The 22,980-nt window shown below is 37.8% G+C and overlaps 1 protein-coding gene across 2 annotated transcripts; it reads left to right on the plus strand.

Moving 5' to 3' along the window:
• The first annotated feature begins 1,928 nt into the window (after window positions 1–1,928).
• Window positions 1,929–22,167, plus strand: pfn2a (profilin 2a). 2 transcript variants are annotated; one of them, XM_057857682.1, is made up of 3 exons: window positions 1,929–2,249; window positions 6,862–7,054; window positions 18,868–19,174. In XM_057857682.1, the coding sequence occupies exons 1-3, from the start codon at window positions 2,121–2,123 to the stop codon at window positions 18,963–18,965; spliced, it is 420 nt and encodes a 139-aa protein (XP_057713665.1). In that variant the 5' UTR covers window positions 1,929–2,120; the 3' UTR covers window positions 18,966–19,174. The 2 variants fall into 2 exon arrangements, with proteins under 2 accessions (XP_057713665.1, XP_057713664.1); XM_057857681.1 differs by lacking the exon at window positions 18,868–19,174 and adding an exon at window positions 19,181–22,167 and having other exon boundaries at window positions 1,943–2,249.
• The last annotated feature ends 813 nt before the right edge of the window (window positions 22,168–22,980 follow it).

Consider the following 22,980-nt stretch of genomic DNA (forward strand, 5'->3'; position numbering starts at 1 on the left):
TAGTGCGTGTGTGTGGGGGAGAGATAATATAATTGCAGCATTCAAATGGCTTTCTTTTTTGTTTTGATATTTGTTTGTTTGGTATGCTGACATAATTATTCATGACGAATAGTTGGGGGTGCTGCTGGCTCCGGTGGCTCAAGCCCTTGCTCGTTGGGGCAAGGGCAGCTGGTTGGGGGCCCCCTACTGGTTGGGGGCCTAAGGCGATCGCCTACTTCGCCTGAATAGTAGATCCGCCTGTAGTTATAGGCAGGGGTGAAAGTGGCTAGAATCTCTTGCCGGAACTCCCCGACGTGAAGGTCGCCACAGAGCCAGAATTTTTTTTTTTTTTCTTTCATTTTAGGGGGCAGGGGGGTCAAAGCTCTTAAACTACTGAAATGTAAAGAAAACTATTTTACCACAGTTATTTCTATAACACATACAAAAACTGATTTTCATTCAAAATTGTATTTTTTCAATGATTTGCAAAATAAAAGTTAACAAAAACAGCAATAACCCCAACCTCCATCTCCTAATGTTTATTTTCCCTCATTTCCTCACATACTAAATGCCAAATCTCAACTTTAACTACTTAAGGACATAGGATGTATATTGAAATTGCAGTTAATGTAAACATTTACTTTAAAAAAAAAAAGATATAAGAAATATACAGTACATTCAGAAAAATAAGTACAATTTTTTAAGTAACCTAACATAAATGAACAAGTATAAGTCCAAAGTGCACCATGACAGCTAAGATGTTCTGAACCTCCCCATCAGAGCAAATAAAACTAAATAAGATGAATAAGCCTCCACAACTCTTTCCTTGCTTTTAAAGATTTGATCCATTTTATGTTGCATTGCCCTGTTTTCATCGCATCAATTCAACAACCTTTTTTTTTTTTTTGCTGTTCCAGAAAACATGCACATTTTAACCAATCAGAGTTAACTATCATCCAATCAGAGTAAACTATCTCTGCTGATCACATGTCAATATGTCAGCCAATTCAACGGATAAATGATTCCAGGCGTTTTGCTTTGCTGCGTGCATTCGCACATTGACGTGACTCATCATCGTCAGACTCCGATAACTGCAGCAGCTGGGGAAACCTCCATGCCGTCCGTGGAATAAACTAAATAATAAATATTGGTCGAAAAGGATTACACTACACAAGCACTTTATTATGCTTGCTGTTAACACTTGTGTATGTAAATATGATGTTGGTAGATTGTTTTCTTCTTGGAGATAAAATGCATGTGTAGCAGCTTAACTTTTTTTTTTTTAACATAGCGTTTTGACAGTTGCCGTCATATTTTCGGAATCAAAGCACCGTGTACCGGAACAGGATTCCTTCCGGCTCTGAATCTTATACCGGAACAGCATTCCGGCCCTGAATCTTATACGGGAACTGCGTTCTGGCCCTGAATCTTATACCGGAACTGCGTTCCTGACCATTCTGACCCACTTTCACCCCTGGTTATAGGTCACTTCCTGTTAACTTTGTTATATCAGCAAATATCGGGATCATTTCCTGTTGATTTTAGGGCATTCCCAGGTAACTTCCTGATCATGAGCCAATGAAACTATCTTTATTTCAGTGGGAGCGTGATGTGATGTTGTGTAAAAAGTGTCATTTGTAGCGAAATAGTCCCCAATACGTCTTGAATAGGCTCAACCCAAAATGGCAAACTTGGGAATTTGTGCAAAAGTAGTTCCCGAGATGCCTCCAATAGGTGAAAAATTGACACGATTTGAATCATTGTGGGAAAAGTAGGAAGGCCAAAAGTGGACGAATAATTCATAGAGACGGAAACTGGCAACGTGTTGTATTTTTTAAGAGCGTATCTCGGCCAGACAGAGAGTTTCTTGTGATTTTCTTCCGCTCGCTTCCCCTGTCGGTGGGGGCCGACTGTGCGGAGTGATCTGAAATCCGGACTACACCCAATCAGGCAGCCAGCCGCAGCCGCAGCCGAGCGCCCGCCCGCCTGCCCGCAGCCGCACTAGTGCCCCGGCTTTATTTGCCGCCCCAGCCAGCGCGCGTCCGAGTAGTGGTGGCTTACATCCGAATCGCCAAATTGCCGGCCTTGCTCTCTTCCTCGCACCTCAGCCATTTTGTACCCCCGCTCCGTCTTTCTTCAACATGTCTTGGCAAAACTACGTGGAAAACCTGATGGCCGACGGCAGCTGTCAGGACAGCGCCATTGTTGGCTATTTGGACGCCAAATACGTTTGGGCAGCACATGACGGTGGGACTTTCAACAGTATCACGGTAAGAAGACAATTCCCGTGGAAGGGAATGAAGGAATCGCGTGGCAATGGGGACACTGAAAAAGGAAAGGAGGTAGAGAGGGGAAAAAATCCGTTACATATGCAAATGACTAGCAAGCTAGCGGCAAAGCTAAGCTAACGCATCGCTGGCCTTTCCTGGCTCGGGAAACGCCGCAGGATTATTTAGCCGCCTCGTGTACGACGAGACACATTGAAAACGGGCGTGGACCCTGACGCAAAACCCATTTTCTCAAATAATATCTCGGTTTAGGTCACCACCAATAACCTCCCCGGCTTTGTTTTCTTCATAAACCAGCGAGAAGCTGGACTTCGACTTTGAAGTAAAAGGAGCATTCTTTGTGTGCGGTGGCTGTGATGATTAGCTAACGTTAAGCCGTCGATCTGCCGGTTACCTGTAGCCACAAAAAGAAAGGAAAAACAAGCTCACGGGGGCTGAGTTTGACAGAGAAATGGGCTTAAAATTGCTTTCTTGTCATTGTGTGGTTGTGGGATTTTTTTAGTAGTCGATGGAAAGGAATGTCGTTCCTCTTAGCTTTGATTGTGTGGCATCTTTGATAATAAAGGATCGATACATAGGCCACATTTCAGGACTCATTTCGTCATTTTGCTTAAAATAAGTCAGGTTGTTTTGCTTACAAAAAATGATTGAAATTGTTGGTAACTAACAAGCATTCAATAAACAGTTTTTTTGTGCCTGAAACATCTGAAAATGACTGACTTTGAGTTAGTGGAGCTTCTGAAATACGTCGTTGTCATTGTGTGAATGCGTTCAAACTTCATATTTTTACCTCATTTTGGAACAATAAATGGCTTCCCACATTTTTTTCCCAATTAATTTTGAATCATTTAACCAAAAGGTTCATCATCCTTTACATTGAAATTTAGAATAGAATAGTCTTTATTGTCAGTGTACAAGCTTCTCACAAAACGATGCATCACAGCATTCAATTACTATTATTTATTTATTTATTTAGGCAAAGGCGCATATAGAATTTTTTTTTTTTTTTTTTTTTTGAATGGCGTATCTTCTGGAAACTTTGAGTTGTTAGTTGAGCTTCTGAAATCCGTCGTTTTCATTGTGTGAATGCGCTCAAACTTCACATTTTCAACTCATTTCGGGATCAAAAATGGCCTCCCACAATTTTTTTCAATCAATTTTGAATCGTTTAGCAAAAATGTTCGTCTTCTATATTCAAGTTAAGAGTAGAATAGTCTTTAATGTCAATGGACAAGCTTCTCACAAAACATCACAACATTCCGCTACTATTATTTATTCAAGCAAAGACACATAAAGTAAAAAATTTTAATTTTTTGATTGGCGTTTTTTCAGAAAACTGACTGACTTCGAGTTGTTGAGCTTCTGAAATCCGTCGTTTTCATTGTGTGAATGCGCTCAAACTTCACATTTTCAACTCATTTCGGGATCAAAAATGGCCTCCCACAATTTTTTTCAATCAATTTTGAATCGTTTAGCAAAAATGTTCATCTTTTACATTCAAGTTAAGAATAGAATAGTCTTTAATGTCAATGGACAAGCTTCTCACAAAACATCACAACATTCCGCTACTATTACTTATTTAAGCAAAGACACATAAAGTAAAAATTTTAATTTTTTGATTGGCGTTTTTTCAGAAAACTGACTGACTTCGAGTTGTTGAGCTTCTGAAATCTGTCGTTTTCATTGTGTGAATGCGTTCAAACTTCACATTTTTAACTCCTTTCGGGATCAAAAATGGCCTCCCACAATTTTTTTTTAAAATCAATTTTGAATCATTTTACCAAAATGTTCATCATCCTTTACATTCAAATTAAGAATAGAATAGTCTTTCTCAATGTACAAGCTTCTCACAAAACAATACATCACAACATTCCACTATTATTTATTTATTCAAGCAAAGACAGAGTAACATTTTTAATTTTTTTGAATGGCGTTTTCTTCAGATAATTGACTGACTTCGAGTTGTTAGTTGAGCTTCTGAGATACGTCGTTTTCAATGTGTGAATGCGTTCAAACTTCAAATTATTAACTCATTTTGGAATCAAAAATGGCCTCCCACAATTTTTTCCAATCAATGTTGAATCGTTGAGCAAAAAAGTTAGTCATCTTTTACATTCAAGTTAAAAATAGAATAGTCTTTATTGTCAATGGACAAGCTTCTCACAAAATGATGCATCACAACATTCCACTACTTTTATTTATTTAGGAAAAGGCACATATAGTGAAAATAAATTTTTTTTTTGGGGGGGGGGGGGGGAGTGGCGTTTCTTCAACACGCTGCATAGCTTAAAACGTTTGACCGACCATCACTGTTCCAATTTCAAAATGACTGGAATTTTTGCGCGATGCAGGAATTTTTTCAAATGACCCACCAAAATTTTCAGTTCCTCGGTAGACGTGGATTTTTTGAAAAACCAAAAATTTTTCAAAACGCTATTTGTCCTACAAGTTTTGACCAAATCGCATATTTTCACATCAATATAAATAGTTGGCAAAATGTACGGTTGACCCAAAATTTGCCAAAAACTGTCCCATTCATTTCTAATGGGATGCCATTGACAGCCATGTACGTCCAAATTTCCCATTCATTTTCAATAGCAGGACCATTTACTTTTACAGCTCATTGACATTTTGTGACCTAATATCAATAGGACGTGTCCCCCAAATGGATATCTACAGGACATGTCCACCAAATGTCCCTAAATTAACAGAATGTGACCTGATATCAACAGAATGTATCCCCAAAATGTCCCCAAATCAACAGAAAGTGACCTGATAGATCTGTATCTACAGTGGGATAAAAAAGTATCTGAACCTTTTGGAATTTGTCATATTTTTGCATAAAATCGCCATCAAATTTGATATCTTTGTCAAAATCACACAGTTGTAAAAACTGTCTGCTTCAACTAAAACCAATGTGCCCAATCACTGATGAGTGGTTTAAAGCTGCCCTGCCCACTATAAAACACACACCTGGTAAGAATTGTCTTGATGAGAAGCCTTGTCTGATGCGCATCATGGCTCGGTCAAAAGAAATGTCTGATGACCTGTGATCAAGGATTCTTGATTTGTATAAAGTTGGGAAAGGATACAAAACTGTCTCTAAAAGTCTGGATATTCATCAATCGACAAAGAAGTTGTCTACAAATGGAGTTTGGCACTGTTGCTGCTTTCCCAAGGAGTGGCCGTCCACCAAAGATGATGCCAAGAGTTCAGTGCAGAATACTCAGAGAGGTCAAAAAGAACCCTAGAGTGTCTGCTAAAGAATTACAGAAATCACTGGCACAGTCCAATATCTCTGTGCACACATCAACTATATGTAAAACTATGGCCAAGAATGGTTTTCATGGGAAGACTCCACGGAGAAAGCCTTTGTTCTGTCCAAAAAAACATTGTTGCTTGGTTAATGTTCGTAAAAAGGCACTTGTACACTGCACAGACGTTTTGGCAAAATATTTTGTGGACTGATGAAACCAAAGTTGAATTGTTTGGGAGTAACACACAATGCCATGTGTGGAGGAAAAAAGGAACAGCTTACCAACATCAACTCCTCATCCCTACCGTGAAGCATGGTGGATGGAGCATCATGATTTGGGGCTGTTTTGCTGCCTCAGGGCCTGGACAACTTGCAATCATTAATGGAAGAATGAATTCAAAAGTTTTGCAGGAAAACCTGAGGCCGTCTGTCAGACAGTTGAAGCTAAAAAGAGGATGGATGCTGCAACAAGACAGTGATCCAAATCACAGAAGTAAATCAACTTCAGAAGAACAAAATACACGTTCTGGAGTGGCCAAGTCAAAGTCCAGACTTAAAGCCCATTGAGATGCTGTGGCAGGGCCTAAAGACAGCGATTCATGCCAGATATCCCAGGAATCTGACAGAACTACAGCAGTTTTGTAGAGAAGAATGAGCCAAGATTAGTCCTGATCGATGTGCCAGCTGCAGCTACAGGAAGCGTCTGGTTGAAGTCATTGCTGCCAAAGGGGGGGAGGCACAAAATATCAAATGTGAATCTTATTTTTCCCCCTTATGTCATTGCTTGCATACCATCCTCATTGAAATATGAAAACCTATAAATGTTTGGGTGGTTTTCTTTAAAGCAGACACTGTTTTTACATCTGTGTGATTTTGACAAAGATAAGGTCGCATTTGGTGATTTTTAGTGGGAATGTGAGAAATTCCAAAAGGTTCAGATGCTTTTTCATACCACTGGATCACAGCAAAACCCCATCGTATTTTTTCCGGAAATTGCAGTTTGTAGTTTATTTTAAATATACGTCGGATATAGCAATTAATTGGCCAAAAAGAAAATCTAGAACTCGTTATTCTGAAATAGTTGTTTTTTTTGTGTGTGTTTGGGTAGGGTGGGTAATTCGTTTTGCACTTTATTTACTTTTGTCCAACAATTGTATGAAACTTAAAAGCTCAAGACAAGTTTAAACCTTTTATACAGCACTTGACTGGGAGGTTCATTCGCTCCTACCAGTCAAAATGGGTCTGACACCGAGTAGCGTCCGTGGCTGCTCATGAGTTAACTGTCTCGAACGGTTGAAAGTAACGCTGAGCATTGTTTTCTTTTGCGTTTGTGCGCAGTCTCAAGAAATTGACGTGCTGGTAGGCAAAGACAGAGAGACCTTTTACACCTGCGGTCTTACTCTGGGCTCAAAGAAGTGCTCGGTGCTCAGAGACAGCCTGCAGGATGAGGGGGACTGGACCATGGACATGAGGACAAAGAGCCAAGGAGGAGAACCCACGTACAACATTTCCGTGGGGCGAGCCGGACAAGGTAAATCATTAGCTAAGATAGCGGCACTATTCAAGGTTAGCGCTTTTAATTAGCCGATTGTTGATTTTCAGTTTGCCTGACAAAATCGTGTAGGGTTGGGTATCATTTGGCTTTGATCCCGTACTATTCGCTTAACACCTTGATGCCTGAATAGAGGAAAAAACGTATTTTCCGGCGTACTTTCCAGTATTGGCCTATTTTAAAACTGTTTTCATATCTAGGGCGCACTGCTTTATAAGAAGCAGTAGTAGTAATTGGCTGATGTTGCGTTACGCATCCACTAGATGAAGCTGCGCTAAAGGAAACGTCATGCCATAATTGAGCAACATTAATCCATATTAGGGTTGCAGCTATACATCATTTTAGTCGTCGATTATCAACTAGTTAGCTCGAATAATCGAGTAATTGGATCAGTGTTAAATGTGAAAACAAAAAATATTCTCAAGTGTTTCTTCAAACTATGCAAAGTTGCACTTTCATTTAAAGATATTCTTCAAACTGTATAGAAATTTTTTTTGGCTCAGTACAACAAGAGAACAACTGGCTAACTTGCACAGCAAAAGTCAGCTAGCTTAAATGCTATAAAATGCTAACATTTTTTTCTGTTCAAACCCATATCGTCACAACAAATGGCTAAATATACCTGTAAACTAAATTACAAATCCGTAAACATTAGCTCAAGCAGAAACTTACCTTACTGGACTGTCTCAGAAAATTAGAATACACAATATTCTAATTTTTTGAGACAGTCCTGTGTATATATACAGGACTGTCTCAGGAAATTAGAATACACAATATTCTAATTTCCTGAGACAGTCAGGAAATTAGAATATTGTGTATTCTAATTTCCTGAGACAGTCCTGTATATTGGTCTTAACAGGGAGCAGCCGGATTCAGCCATGTTAAATGTGTCATATTCACTGTTGCCACTACAGGGCAGTGTATTAAAAATAGATTAAAATACTTGCCCTTAGCCTCAAACAATAAAAAAATAAATGAGGATCTAAGTACAACGGGGGAAAAAATTGGCTAACTTGCCGTTTTTAAAATGCTCTTAACAAATCGTTCACATGTTCACACAAGAAATGGCTAAATATACCTATAGAATCAATAACGAATGCATAACAAAAACATATTGGCTCAAACAAAAACTTATAGTAGTCTTTACAATAGGGGTGCACGATATCCATTTTTTGATACCGATATCGATAACTTCCTGCTCCTCAAAGCCGATACCGATTTCGATAACTGCTAATATATAATTTTTTTAAATGTATAACCTGAGTTTTTGAACACCTGGAGGTTTAAAAAAAAAAAATGGTGGATTCAACATAGATTTGCCTTTGATCTCATCAGATTTTTCATAATGACATGAACAAAACAGTGCATCTCACTTCTGCACTGTCTGACAGCCAGCTAAGAATGAATGCACTTCCATAATCCACAAGGCTTGGTCTTTTCTTTTATGGGAAGACACTTGTCTTAATATTGTGAAAGTACAACAGAAAAATACACATATTCAATACTCAATATACAACAAACTGCAAAATACACTTATATACACAACTATTATATGTATAGCATTGCACTCTAGCTACTAAAGCATTGGCTGGCTTCTATAACACAACTTATGAAGTTCTGTACATATGACCCTCCACCACAGAAACATATTTTGCACATCCATATGGAATAGTAAACATAAAATACTTACACATATTTCCGAGGCGGAAACGCAACTGAAAGCATTCACGACTGTCAATGCTACCGCTAAACACCGCAATGTGTAAGTGATTGAACCAAACTACTGTAACAAAAAATAGGTGCATTGAATTATTCTGACCAGCAGGTGGGAGCAATGCCCCGCAAATGGTCAACTGATTTCCCATACTATTGTGTAAACCGCAAAGCCAGAACAGTACATATTATTGGTCCTTTTATAAATGTTTTTGGATTTATCGGGATGATGTCATAATTCCTATTATCGGACCAATAATTATCGTGCACCAGTACTTAGCAGGGAGCAGCTGGATTCAGCCATGTTAAATGAGTTATGTCACATTGACTGTTGCCACTAAAGGGCAGTGTATCCACCCAAATTAAAAAAAAAAAAAAAAAAAACTAAATGCAAACACTTTCAAAACTATTTAAATGCCACTCTAATTAAATGCATACTCAAAGCAGCAAAATTTTATTTGAAGCCTTTTTCTAATCGAATTTCTCGTTAATCGATTAAACGTTGCAGCGCTAATCCATATTAAGGCGCACAGCTGTCCTTTGAGAAAATTGAAGGCTTTTAGGTGGGTCTTGTAGAGCGGAAAATACGCTACATAAAGTAGTATTAATTTACAAATAAATGTATAACATTGAGAATTACAGCTAAAAATTGAGAAATCCTAATGCAGGGGTTTTCAACCCAGTCCTCAAGGCACACTGTGGGTCCTGGTTTTTGTTCCAGCCGATCCAGCAGAGACAGTTGAACCAATGAGGCTTCTGCTAAAACAAGCCACACCTGACTGCAATCAACTGATTGCACTTGTAAAACACCAGATTGGGGAAAAAGTGTTGTCATCTTGTTTGGTAAGAATGAAATCCTGCACCCACAGTGTGCCTTAGTGGAATAGGTTGGGGACCCCTGTCCTAATGTACTGTAAAAAGATTTTTAAATAATAGGAAATATAGAAGACACTGTATTTAAAAATATTTTAAATTTCTCAAATGAGGGAATCATTAACGAATTCCTTTTTATTTAGGATTTCCCATTTTGTATTGTTTAAATTCTCTCTAGGCCCTTCTCTCACCCTTTTTTTTTTTTTTTTAAACTAATGCCCATAATTACTATTTTATTAGGGTTGCAGCTATCGATTATTTTAGTTGTCGATTAATGTATCAACGAACAATCGAATCATAGTATTAGGAACATTTTATGGGCTGCAGAATAAATTTTAAAAGAAATAAAGCAAAGGCTTGCTAAGATTGAACTTTCAAAAGAGCATTAAATGCGAATACAAAATAAAATTCCCGAGTGTTTCTTAAAACTATGCAGAATTGCACATTTCATTTAAAAATAAATTAAAATGTCTGAGCTTAGCCTCAAACGGTATTAAAAAAAATAATAATAATAAATGAGGCTTGAGGTACAACAAGATAACATTTGGCTAACTTGCATAGCAAAAGTCCGTGAGCTTAAATGCTAGAAAATGCTTTTTTTTCCTTCTCTTCAATGCTCATAACAAATCATTCAAACACATATTCTCACAAAAACGGCTAACTATACCTGCAAACTAAATTACGGATGCATAAAAAACATTAGCTCGAGCATAAACTTACCTTATGTAACACTTAAAAGGGAGCAGCTGGATTCCGCCCTGTTAAATGAGTGTCATATTCGCTGTTGCCACTAGAGGGCAGTGTATCCACCTAAATCAATAAAACTAAACGCAAACACTTTCAAAACACTCCATTACAACGCCACTCTAATTGAACAAATCCTCGAAGCGGAAACATTTGATTCGAAGCTTTTTTTCAAATCGAGTTAATCGATTAATTGCTGCAGCACTAATTTTTCTACCTGTGTATTTCCCCCAGTTATTTGTTAAATGAAGGCATCAAGGGGTTAAACGGTTCATGAATTCATAGTTAAAAAAAAACGTAAATGTTGCTAACATTAGCATTGTTGACTGTCTATTGTTAAGTGCCCACTTTTAGTGCGTTTTATTTCAAGCTGGCTCGAAAAGTTTTCATTGTGCTTATTGTTAGTGTTTTACATTTCCTTTGCGTCGATATCATATTGATATATGGAGTGCCAGCGTAGAAAAAAATATTTTTCATAGATATTTTGTACTCACAGATTACTAAATTGTACCCACAGTTTAAGAATGACCCGAATTTGGTTTGGTGGAGAATGGATTCCAAAGACCGACGGACCAAAGAAGCAGCTGCACACGCGTTACCTCTCAAAACAACTTTGTCCGTCAAGGGCAACCCCTGTGCATCTCCTTGCTTGATCTGATGGCGTTCGAAATCGCTACCAAACAGTTTCTGGATCATTGCTGAACTGTACCCACAGTTTACTTAATCTGTACCCACAGGCTGCGTTCAGACTGCAGGCATATCTGATTCCAATCGGGATTCCTCCTCAAATCTAATTTTCATGGCTGGCTGACCACACTTATTTTAAACAAGAATCCAAATCAGATCTGGGCCTGTTCAGACTGGGTCATATTATTAACGCACCTGAAAGGTTGCTGTGGCCACAAAGGAGTCATCCAGCATTGTGACCTGTCACTGACGGTCAAAAGCTAGGCATGTGCCGGTATGAGATTGTGACTGTATGATAAACTTAAACCAAAAATGTAATGGTATTGCAATTACAGCTCTATAATGTGTTACTTAGAGGTATCTGGGTTAAAAAAAATAAACTGAAAAAAATAGACTGACTCGTGCTAGCTTAGCGCCTCCGCAGCCCTGAAACGAATAAACTAACTTGCTGCATGGAAATTGTTGAAATCAATTCCACCGACTGATTAAACGGACGCTAAATTGAAGATTGAGCCTAAACCCACAGCCACAGCTCAACATTATTACTATCACAACAAAAATAGTTTGAATTATTTTCCATAAAAAGCATGTGTGTATGACTCATGTTAACATTTTAAACACTCAACACAGCTGCCTGAGAGAAAAAACCGCCACGTTTTACCACCGTTAGACACACTAAACACTAGAGGTGTGCGAAATTTCCGGTTCTTAGATTATTCGCGATTCGGCCGTGGAAGATTCGAGAACGATTCAAAAACATCCAAATTCCGATTGTTGAAATATGTCAAGTAAAGCGGAAGTAAAACACACTCAGCGTGCCGCGCGGTCTTCGGGACGCTATGAGGAACGGAGCGAGAGTAGATAAACATCATGCTTGTCATTACCCGGACCCTCGGGTAATGCTAATGCTCAACTCACGGCTCTAGCTCAATTTATGCCGCGAGATAAAAAAACAACAACATACCTGACTGTTGCTGACAGCTGCTACAAAGTACGTCCACATAATGGTACGGTAGATATCATATAGGACTAGATGCAAAATACTCGGTGGCGTTAGCAGCACATGTACAGAAAGCTAGATGTGGGCGTTAGTAAACGGCCGCCATCTTAAAGCAGTAGACTTCCCTGCAAGGCTGTTGTAGCAAACCTTCCGAGCGAACCTAATGAACTTTTTATCTAAAATACTCCTAAATCGGTAAATTATTGACTTGAATCAATCTTTAAAATAGTTTTAAAACTTTCATATGTCGAAAGTAGACAAATGGGAAATAACGGGAGCAATTTTAACAACTTGAATGGTTGATCCACAACATTAATTGAATATAGTTTAAAGCTGCTGATACAGAATGGGGATTTGAGTATATTATTTGTTGTTTTTAACTGTTAACTTGATACTGAAATAGTCGTTTATTTAAGCCTGCAAGGCTTTTTTTTTTTTTTTTTTTTTTAATATAGTTTTTATAACTAATGTACAAAACAAAAGTAGCTAATATGGGGGGGGGGGGGGGGGTGTCATCAATAATCGATTTATAATCGAATCGTAGCCTCTGAATCGTAATCGAATCATTAGGTGCCCAAATATTCCCACCTCTACTAAACACGCTGGAGTTCACTCTCATAGCTGGTGGGAAACGTTCATGAGAGTGTTCACTAAGCTTTAATTTTGTATAAATGCGAAATCATATTGGAGGTATCACCTCCTCGGCAGCCACCCACCGCAAACATGTTTTACATATCTGTTGACCCTCCTCCTCCAAGCCGCGGCCGTCTGTACCTTTTCTGTAGCTGAAGTATTCCCTTACCAGATACTTCATTTTCTTCAATGGGGGGAAAATGTTCAGGAGTTTCACCTCCTCCAGCCATCGTTTAGCACAGCTGACTCTCTGAAACTGAGCAACAAACTGTGGGGGAGGGTTGAAACTTCCTGTTGCAAGCGAGGGATTTCTCCATGCATTTTTGGTACATAAAAAATAGCTAATATCGTAGGGACTGTATGACAGAAATTTTGCGTTTTTGAAAACGTGACGTTTTCATACCACGGTATACCTTGAAACTGGTAATCGGCACATGTCTAGTACTCAAAACCCATCTGAGCTGTTCAGACTGAGAAGCATCTTGTCCATATTTGAGACGAATCTACATGCTGTATGTGGTTTCAAATTTAGATTGCTGTGCTTTGGGGCTGGTCATATATAACAAATGAGCCATCCAGTTTCAATCTGGATGGGTAAAAAACGGGATTTTAGCTGCTAGTCTGAACAAGGCCATCTTTTGTTTCCTAAATTCCTAAAATTACTCAACTGTGGGTAAAGATTAGTAAACTGGTGATTTTTTTTTTCTGCCCTGGCACTCAGAGGGTTTATGTATTGATGATAAATAAGTCAATATGGAATCAAATGTCATTTTACCTGGTTGGTGAATAGCGCCAATGATGTCATGCTTTTTTTTTTTTTTTTTTTTTTACAGAAAAAGTGGCCGAGTTAAAAATGTAAAAATAAACCGAAATGTTACTTTTTATTTGGTCTGGTTACCTCCGATTGCTTTGGAACCGTGACAGGGTTTTGGTACCCAACCCTTACTTGTAAAGTTTTCCCATTTTTTTCATCTTTTCACATCTGGGGTGTTGAAGCCTATCAACTGTTTCCAAATCTTTCATGGTACAAGCCAACTCGATCAACTTGTTTCCCTTTTCTTTTCAGCCTTTTTTCCCTACTTTTTGGGTCATGGCATGCAGGAAAGAAAAAAACCAAACTGAACAGAAACGCTTAAGATTTTCCTATTGTAGTTTTATCAGATTAAGATGAGTTGAAACCAAAATGATTGCATCCTGTGGCCAAATGTTTAGATGGCCATTTTATATGGTGACTCAAAGTTGGGATCAAGAAAGTGGCAAAAGATTTTGAAAAGGTATTTTGGTTTTAACCAAAGTGTCTGTTTTTAGACCACCCAAAGGGAGGAAAGGAGGTCTCAAAAATCCGTTTGCTTAGTTCTCATTGCTTATATTGATGAGGACACAAACAAAAATGACTGCTACTCATTTACTTTTGGACGGATCTGAATGAAATTTGCTTAGTGTAGTCAAGGGATGAATAGGCATTGATTCTCGGAGGCCGATTTTTCATTTCTTTGTCTCGGGCGTGGACTTATTGTTTCTAAGTTAGCCTGTAAGAGGCCTGCATATTCTTTGATTGTGCTTTTCACGTCTGAGCCGATGAGACGTTTCAGGAGCATTAGTAGTTAGTTTTAAACTTGTTTTTGCGACGAATTTGCCCTTATATAAATCACATTATTTACAGATGTCATTTAGTGTGATCTGGCAAATGATCTCACTTTTGAATGGAGGTAAAAGATCCAAGCTGGACATAAATGGAGTTAGTGACAAAGTTTGCCGGATGACACTTAATGACCTAAGCATTCAGTGTCATGTCATAATTATGATGGTCTTATGACAGTCTTATGAAGCCGTTCTCTAATAAAGTGTTACCTAATAAATCAAATAAATCAACAAATAAACTGCAGTAGACTATAAGCCGCAGGATTCAAAATTAAGGAAAAAAATAGCGGCTTATAGTCCGAAAATTATGGTAGTTTTTGCTTTGTTTTACCTGTGATTGTGCGTCGGAACAAAAAATATTGACGAAGATAAGTTGGACTATGAACAGCTTTCATGTACGATATTTACTGTTTTCTCCCCATTTTTTTATTTGAAAATGAACTTAAATGAATATTTTTTTTTTTTTTTTTTTTTTTTACATTTTTTTAAAGATAACATTTAAAATTAATGAAACTGATTTTTCAAAACTTCAAAATCTATTCAAAATATCTTTAATGAATAACTTCAAATCAAATTAAAATCTAGAAATATTTTGACTTAAAAAAAAAAAAAAAAATTGTTTTTTAAATAATGCTTTTAGGTTTGTGTTTTTTTGTTTGTTTGTTTGTTTGTTGTTGTTGCCTGTTGGCTTAAATCGAGCCAGAGCACCATCTGTTGTACGACTGCCACAAGGACGTAATTCCGAGTAACTTCAGCATTTATGAGTTCATAAGAAAGACAAATTCTGCCTTTACTCGGTAGATCTTTGTCCCATTGATATTTGCAAAGGCGTAGTGGCGACAGTCATTTCTGTTGCCAGCAGAGGGCGCAATTGCCCAACATAGCAACCTTCAGTGTAAATGGAAGTGAAAGGCAACAACTTTATCACGAATATCCCTGCGGTAAAAAATAATACTACTGGGGGACAAAAACCCAATTTTATTTTTCTGCTCTGTAACAGTGGACAAGAATGTTAGTATTTCCAGGAAACTGCAGTCCCCCATGGAGGCAGACATTTTATTAATGTCACAGCTATTTTAGTCACTATCCCAATTGATGATCACAAGTCGACGTACATTGGTCCAGAACTGTCAGTTTTTGTCTTTTTTTTTTTTTTTTTTAAATCAGGGGTGTCAAATGGATGGCCCGAGTGCCGGAAGCCACCCGTCAGGTGGTCCAATCCGGCTCTCGGGGTTGCACGCTGTAGCTTTTATACTGCACATACAAAATCAGGAAGTGACTCTGAAATGCTCCAAAATCAACACACTGAAAATGAACAGGTAATGACCTGAAATGACCCGAAATGACTTCGTTGCCCTGCATTGGCTGCAACTGACGGGATAGAAGTGGGAGGGGTTCACTGGCTGCCACTCTCCCAGTTCTAATGGATTGGACGTCTACTAGTGATAAACCTACAGCAGAAGGATGAAGATGGCACAGGGCTTCCCCCTAGGATTTTTTTGAAGCTGTGGTGGTGGGCTGCATCGGAGTTGGGCAGCCTCACCATGTCGTGCCACGGCAAAATTGCGTCATAGCATGACAATTGATTTTTTTTTTTCTACATTTTTCCCCCAAGAAGAACTATAACAAAGGTCTATTTGAAATACTTCATTAGCCAGGCTAATGTCGAAGCTCTCAGCTACAGTACATGTACTTAATATGCGTAGCTGATTACAGCTAGATTACCCTACGTAGTAATATGACTTTTTTTTCTAGTAGTAATAGTACAACTCAGATCTCGTAGTCCTTCTTTGATTTGGCCCTAATACGTACTACATTACCACAACTATAATAGCCCTTCTGTTAATGGACCAAAGGTGTAGGTTTGCATAAGGACGTTAGGGACATAACATTAGCAGCTTTTCAGGATGCTGAAATTGTCCCCACCAACTTTTAAGCAACCTTATTTGCATTATATAATGAGTTCAGTTGTAGAGGTCATTTAGATTGTCCTCACATATTTTGTAAGGATAGAATTGACCCTACCATTATTAAATGAATTATTTATTATGTTCAGACTTAAAACTGACACCTTTTTTTTCCCTCAAACGCACGTTTGATTGGCTGATGACTAATTAAATTCCCTTGTTTTCAGTGTAAATCTACTAGAAATACGTAAGTGAAATTATCTGCCAGTGCTTCAAGTACATTTTACTCAGATTTCTAGATATAGGATTCTTTTCAGCTAGCTATTTTTAACATTTATTTTAAGTAAAAAGTGAGTATATTTAATCTTAAAAGCTTTTTTTCATCAGAAATGTTCTTAATTCAAGAATTGATGTTGTTCAAAACATTATTTTGAAATAATTTTTTTATTGATTTTGGTGAAAATGACCAACCTTTGCATGTATGGGCTTAATAAGTAACAAATGATAATGCTTACCTAGTAACGTAAATTGAGTAATCTGACCCATTGTTAGCCAAATCTGTTAGCTAGTCTTTAACACTCATAACAAAATGGAGAAAATTATTTGACTAGATTTAAGAAAATGATCAGATTAAGACGTTATAAATTTTTAGTTTGAAAGTTAGAACAAGTCAAGACAGATTTATTTTTGCATTGATCATTTAGCCTAGTTTGTAACAGAAAAAGTGTGACGATTGCAGGAGTACCTAAATGTAAAAATGTATTGTTTTTCAGAAAGCCACAATCAAATAACCCTTTCTGGAGTCTTCACGGAACAAAAGTAAATAATATAATATATAATATAATAACACTATTAATTAAATGGATAATAACCAAATAACCCTCTCTGGGTTGTTCACAGAAAAAAGCCAGGAAATAAATAACACTATTGAGAGAAAAAAAATAAATCAAAATGCTCTCTGGTATTGTTCAGGGGCCGGACCAAATGTGGAGGCGGGCCGTAGTTTGGGGACCCCTGATTTAGTCCATTTAATTAGGTTCATATTGGTGAGAAATGTAGCCCTGACCCCCGTTCACCCAATCCATTTGGTCATTTTAATCCCCCGTCCCCAGCAAAAATTGTACATTTAGGTTATGCTGTTATATCATCCCTACCAATATTGAGACCAAACCTACGCCCTTGTAATGGACCCATTTCAAGGACTAGGGGGACATAATAATTGCCTTTTAAAGACTTTTATTAGTTTCGGTGAGAAGGTGAATAGTTTTTTTGTTGTTCGTGAACTACATTTCCACACAAATGCACATCGAGGTACCATTTAGCTTAGCAAGGAGAGGTATGAGAGCCTTTTTTGAGTGTCCCAGAACTCACGAAAATTGGCGGGGGGGCGCATTTATTAATTTATATATTGTGGCAACAATAATAAAGAAAAACAAAATGACAGCGGTCTGCCGTGACATGTGATAGCCAACTCTCTGTATCTCGCCCGTTCTCCTTGTTGCTTCCTTCTACGTCACAACTAGTCTCCTAAGGGGGCTGTGCATAGTTACGGACATTACAATACACAATGCCAAAGAACCCTTCACACTAGGCTGCTGCTAGTGTGAAACGGCTTTTGAAAAAATTTATCTTTTACAAGGCGTGGCGGCTTTTATTTTGGTGTGGCGGTGCGCCACAATGTTTTCTATGTAGGGGAAACACTCTAGCTTGTTTTTATGTTTATTAGTTGGTTTGTAGAATTATTTTCTGACAACTGTATCGCCATATCGCAAGGTCATCGTTATCATGAGCTTTCTATCATAAATTGTATCATATCGTGAGGTAAAGGGACTTCTTATGGACTCTTGCCACTTTCTTGTAATTCCAGCCAAAAGATAACAGCAGCAGTTAAAAAAGAAACAAAAAACTGTTGCTCTCATTTAAATTGTACGATTTCTTTTTATGTCGAAGGCCAAGTTTACCAAGCGACCCAAAGAAAACGGGCCCCAAAATTTGGATCGGTGTCTTTTAAAAAAAAAAAAAAAAAAAAAAAAAAAATCTCTACAGAATATTGTTTTTTTTTGGGGGGGGGGGGGTGTTTTGATCGGCATACTGTTCAATCGTTGATGATGATGAATAAGAATTTTTTTTATCGTTAAAACAATTTTTGTCTTATTGCCCAGGCATAATTTAGAGGTGACAGTTTCATAGCTTTTTGTCCCCTGATCCGATCACCTGAGTCGGAAATCTGACCCGAGCGCTTCATTTTCAGAAGATCAGAATCTGGTGAAAAAGATCGAGTTTTAAAGCTTTTTTTTTTTTTTTACGGCTACAAAGTAACACAATAAGATGTACAAGGATATTGCCAAAAGAAACCAAAAAATGCATGTTTTGTAATTATAACATGCGTAAATGAATTGTATCCTGTATCGGCAGAGCCTCAAAAACAGGTGACTTGAACTTAAATGCAAAAATCTGAGATGAGGACAACTTTAGTTAAAATAGAAGCTAATGTGCGGTTCTGAAATGCGAGTGAAAGCGGGAAAAGTTCCTCCACTAAATCTTCCTTGATTTTCTCACCTTTTTCCCCCCTTTTCTATCTTCTTCTCTTTCAGTTTTGGTTCTTGTAATGGGAAAAGAAGGGGTCCATGGAGGCGGATTGAATAAGAAGGCTTACTCAATGGCCAAATACTTGAGGGATTCGGGCTTTTAATGTTTCATTTAGGTCAAAATTTGAGGGACATAAAGAAGAGAAAATAAAATATTGCTGTTAAGATTTCTCCTGCAAGCTGTCAAATGTCACGGAAACCTTTATAGCATTGAAGATCCTGACAAGCTGGACGGACCTCCGTCACGCGGGGGGACCCTTCAGTTTGCTTCATTTTCTCTCTGTATTTTCCCCCCACCCCCCACCCCTATGTGCCCCAGTATTGGTTATAGTCATGGGAAAGGAGGCGGTCCATGGTGGAAATCTTAACAAGAAAGCACATGATATGGCGGATTACCTGAGGAAGGTTGGATATTAAGCAACCTCACCATCCATCAACCACATACTTCCAGGATTAAAGGGCAAACAATGTTTCTTTCAATCCCCCTTTCCCTTCAAATGATGTGATTCATTCATTTTTTTGTTTTTTCTCCACGCTACAGTAACGGCATGATCATTGAAATTGTTTAAATGTTTCTAAACCAAAGGAGTGTACAAACAAACCACCACAAAGTGTCATAAAAATTGAATTTGCCTTGTATGCCATCTGCTTCGCTAGTAGCTAAATTGAAAGAAAATGCCCCCTCCACGTTCATCCGCATGTCTGCATTGTTGCATGCTTTTCTTATGGTTCTTCCGGCCCGTACTCCAAGCCAAAACATCTCACCTGCCTCCAATAAAAACAGTTACGGTGACAAAACCTTGTATCTGTGTATAAATTTGCCACTCACTCCTTTTTTTATTTTTTTGTAGGGTCATTCCATGTCTGGCCACTCAAGTGATATCGGTGATGTCAAATGAAAGAATCCAAATTTTGAGGCTCCTAGCTCCAACCGTTTTGGAGTTATGGCCCAAAGTTTGGGTGCCACGCCCAATTTTCCCAATGTCCTATTCTGATCCCGTCTGTCAGAATCGGCACTCCAAAATAGCATAGGTATCGTTTTAATTTCCTTTAACGGAGATGGACGTCCAATCCTTTGTGACAACAGTCCTGCTTCAAGTGGATTAGACGGCGCCAAAATAAACTGAGATTAACTGCGATTAATCTCATTCTTTATAATAATGAATTCAAAAGTAGTAGTCAGAACACTAATTTTAAATGTCTATTAACGAATATTAATCTACATTAACAAAGAGTTCATGCGCCAGCAGCATACTTGAGAATAATTGCAATTAATCTGAAGCTCTAACCCTCATGCTTCAAGTGGATGAGACGTCAGTCGTCGTCACTGAGAGCCAAAGCGTTAATGCAGGTCAAACCAAGATTAATCTCATTTAGTATAATGAATTCAAACGCAGCAATCATATTAATCTATATTAAGAGTCAACAGACAGTTAAAATAATTGATTAATCTCAATCCCACAATTAATGCAGTGTCAAACAGATTGATTTCAATTTATCTCATTTTGTATAATTCAAAACCAGTAGTCAGCATATTAATCTATATTTAGTCAACATGCCGTTAAAATAATTGCGATTAATCTCAAACCCTCGCGCTTCAAGTGGATTAGACGTCTGTCGCCATCACTGAGAGGCAGTGAGTTAATGCGTTGGCAAAATTGACTGATTAATTTCATCTCAATGTATAATTTCAAAAGTAGTAGTCGGCACAATTGTGCTAATGTCATATTAACGAAATATTAATCTATATTACCAAAGAGTCAACGAGCAGTTAGAATAATTGAGATTAATAGGAATTAATCTTAAACCCTCCTGCTTCAAGTGGATGAGACGTCTTATCGCCGCCACTGAGCAGCGATGAGTTAACGCGGCATCAGAATAAACTGAGAATCTCATTTGGTATAATAAGGAATTCAAAAGCAGTAGTCAGCATATTAATCTATATTAGAGTCAACACGCTGTTAAAATAATTGAGATTAATTACAATTAATCTTTTAGTCGTAGTCGGCACACATTTTAAATGTCACATTAACGAAATATTAATCTATATTGTCAATGCGCCGTTAAATTGCGATTAATCTCAAACCCTCCCGCATTGCATCAAGTGCATTAGACCTCTATTGCCGTCCTTGAGAGGCAATGAATTAATGCGTTGTCAAAATAAACTGAGATTCATTTAGATTAATCTCATTTTGTATAACGATTTCAAAAGTAGTAGTCGCCACACTTATTGTATAACAAAAGATTCATCTATATTCAGAGTCAGCGCGCCGTTAGAAAAATTGAGATTAATTGCAATTAATCTCAAACCCTCCCGCCTCAAGTGGATTAGACGTCTATTGCCGTCACTGAGAGACGATCAATTAATGCACCATCAAACTGTGATTCATTTCATCTCATTTTGTATCATAATGAATTCGAAATCAGTAGTCAGCATATTTACATTAAGATTCAATGCACTGTTAAAATAATTTAGATTAATCTCAAACGACCCCGCTTCAAGTGACGTTTATCACAGTCACTGAGAGGCAATTAGTTGATGTGGCGTCAAATTGACAATTTCAAAAGATGTCGGCGCACTTATTTTAAATGTCATATTGATCTATATTAACAGCCAATGTGCCGTTAAAATAATTGCGGTTAATCTCAAACCCTCCCGCTTCAAATGGATTAGAAGTCTATCGCAGTCACTGAGAGGCAATGAGTTAATTGAACAGATTAATTTCGATTAATCTCATTTTGTCTAATTTCAAAAGTAGTCGGCACATGTTTTAAATGTCCTATTAATGGAATATTAATGTTAAGAGTCAACGCGCCATTTAGAATCCTTGAGATTAATTGCGATTAATCTCAAATACTTTGGTTCATGTGCATTACACGTCTATTGCCGTCACGGAGAGGCGATCAGTAAAATAACGATTTATTTCAATTCATCTCATTTGTAGATTAATATTTTGTTCGTATGACATTTAAGTGTGCTGAATACTGCTTTTGAATTATTAGACAAAATGAGATTAATTTCCATCCATCTCATTCTGTAACATGAAGTGTTTTTCAGCACACTTTTATTTTAAATTTACCGTCATATTCTATGTTATAAATGTGCTGTCATATTAACCAAATATTCATCTATGGATGAAACAACACAGAGTAAGTAAGTGTTGTGTTTACCCGCATATGAACCATAATTCTTACATTTGACATCATAAAAAAAAATCAAAATAGACAAATTGTGTGATTACAAAAAAAAAAAAAAAAAGATAGAAATTTGACATGAAATGACCCTTTATTTTTGTTATGGAAACGTACCATCACGCTTTTGTGTTGTACCTGGATGTGGTGTTGATTTCGTGTTTGACAGCGTTCCTGTGATACTTCAACACATTCTCACGGAAGGCCCACCGAGCGTTCATTCCGCGCGTTCGCCGCCATTGACGGCGCTAGACGTCCCATCCGTTTGATTTGAACAAACGTTCACTGGCCCCTCCCGGTCGAAATGGATCGGACGTCGTCGGCGCTGGGATAAACGCTCAACCGCAGGTCATTCCACGTCTAATTGGCCGTTAATTAGCACCCATTCCTCCTCCTTCCCCATTGGTTCCCCTCTTGGACCAATCATGGACGTTAAACGATTGTTAGCATCACCCGTTGACTGTAAAAATACCCCCCCGAAAAAACTTGGACGGCTTCAGAAAGTTGTAAAATCATAACGGCTCCTTTGTTTTTTTAAAATTTTTATGTTAATACATTGACACTACTTTAAATTTGTCCACACTAATAGATTTTTCTTTTTTGGGACTAACTTGATTAACTACTGAATGCATATTGACTGTAAACAAAACATTATTTGCATTGTGCTTTAGTCATCCGAGATGTATTCACAAATTGTCATCGTATGGTACTTAGAAGTATTACAGTATAGCTGAAAAATAAAAATACAAAAAATAAATAATGCTGTGTACACTAAAAAAGTGGTGTTGGTTGGATTAAGAACATTTGTAAGTTGTCTTGTGATCAATTTGCGACAATTGTGTATTCAGTGCCATAAAAATCAAACCTCATGTGTTGCTACTAGTTGGATTTTGACCTGCTGCCCTGGCAAGATAGAACTTACAACGG

The sequence above is a fragment of the Corythoichthys intestinalis genome, chromosome 14, assembly GCF_030265065.1.
Source record: "Corythoichthys intestinalis isolate RoL2023-P3 chromosome 14, ASM3026506v1, whole genome shotgun sequence".
Taxonomy (NCBI): Eukaryota; Metazoa; Chordata; class Actinopteri; order Syngnathiformes; family Syngnathidae; genus Corythoichthys; species Corythoichthys intestinalis.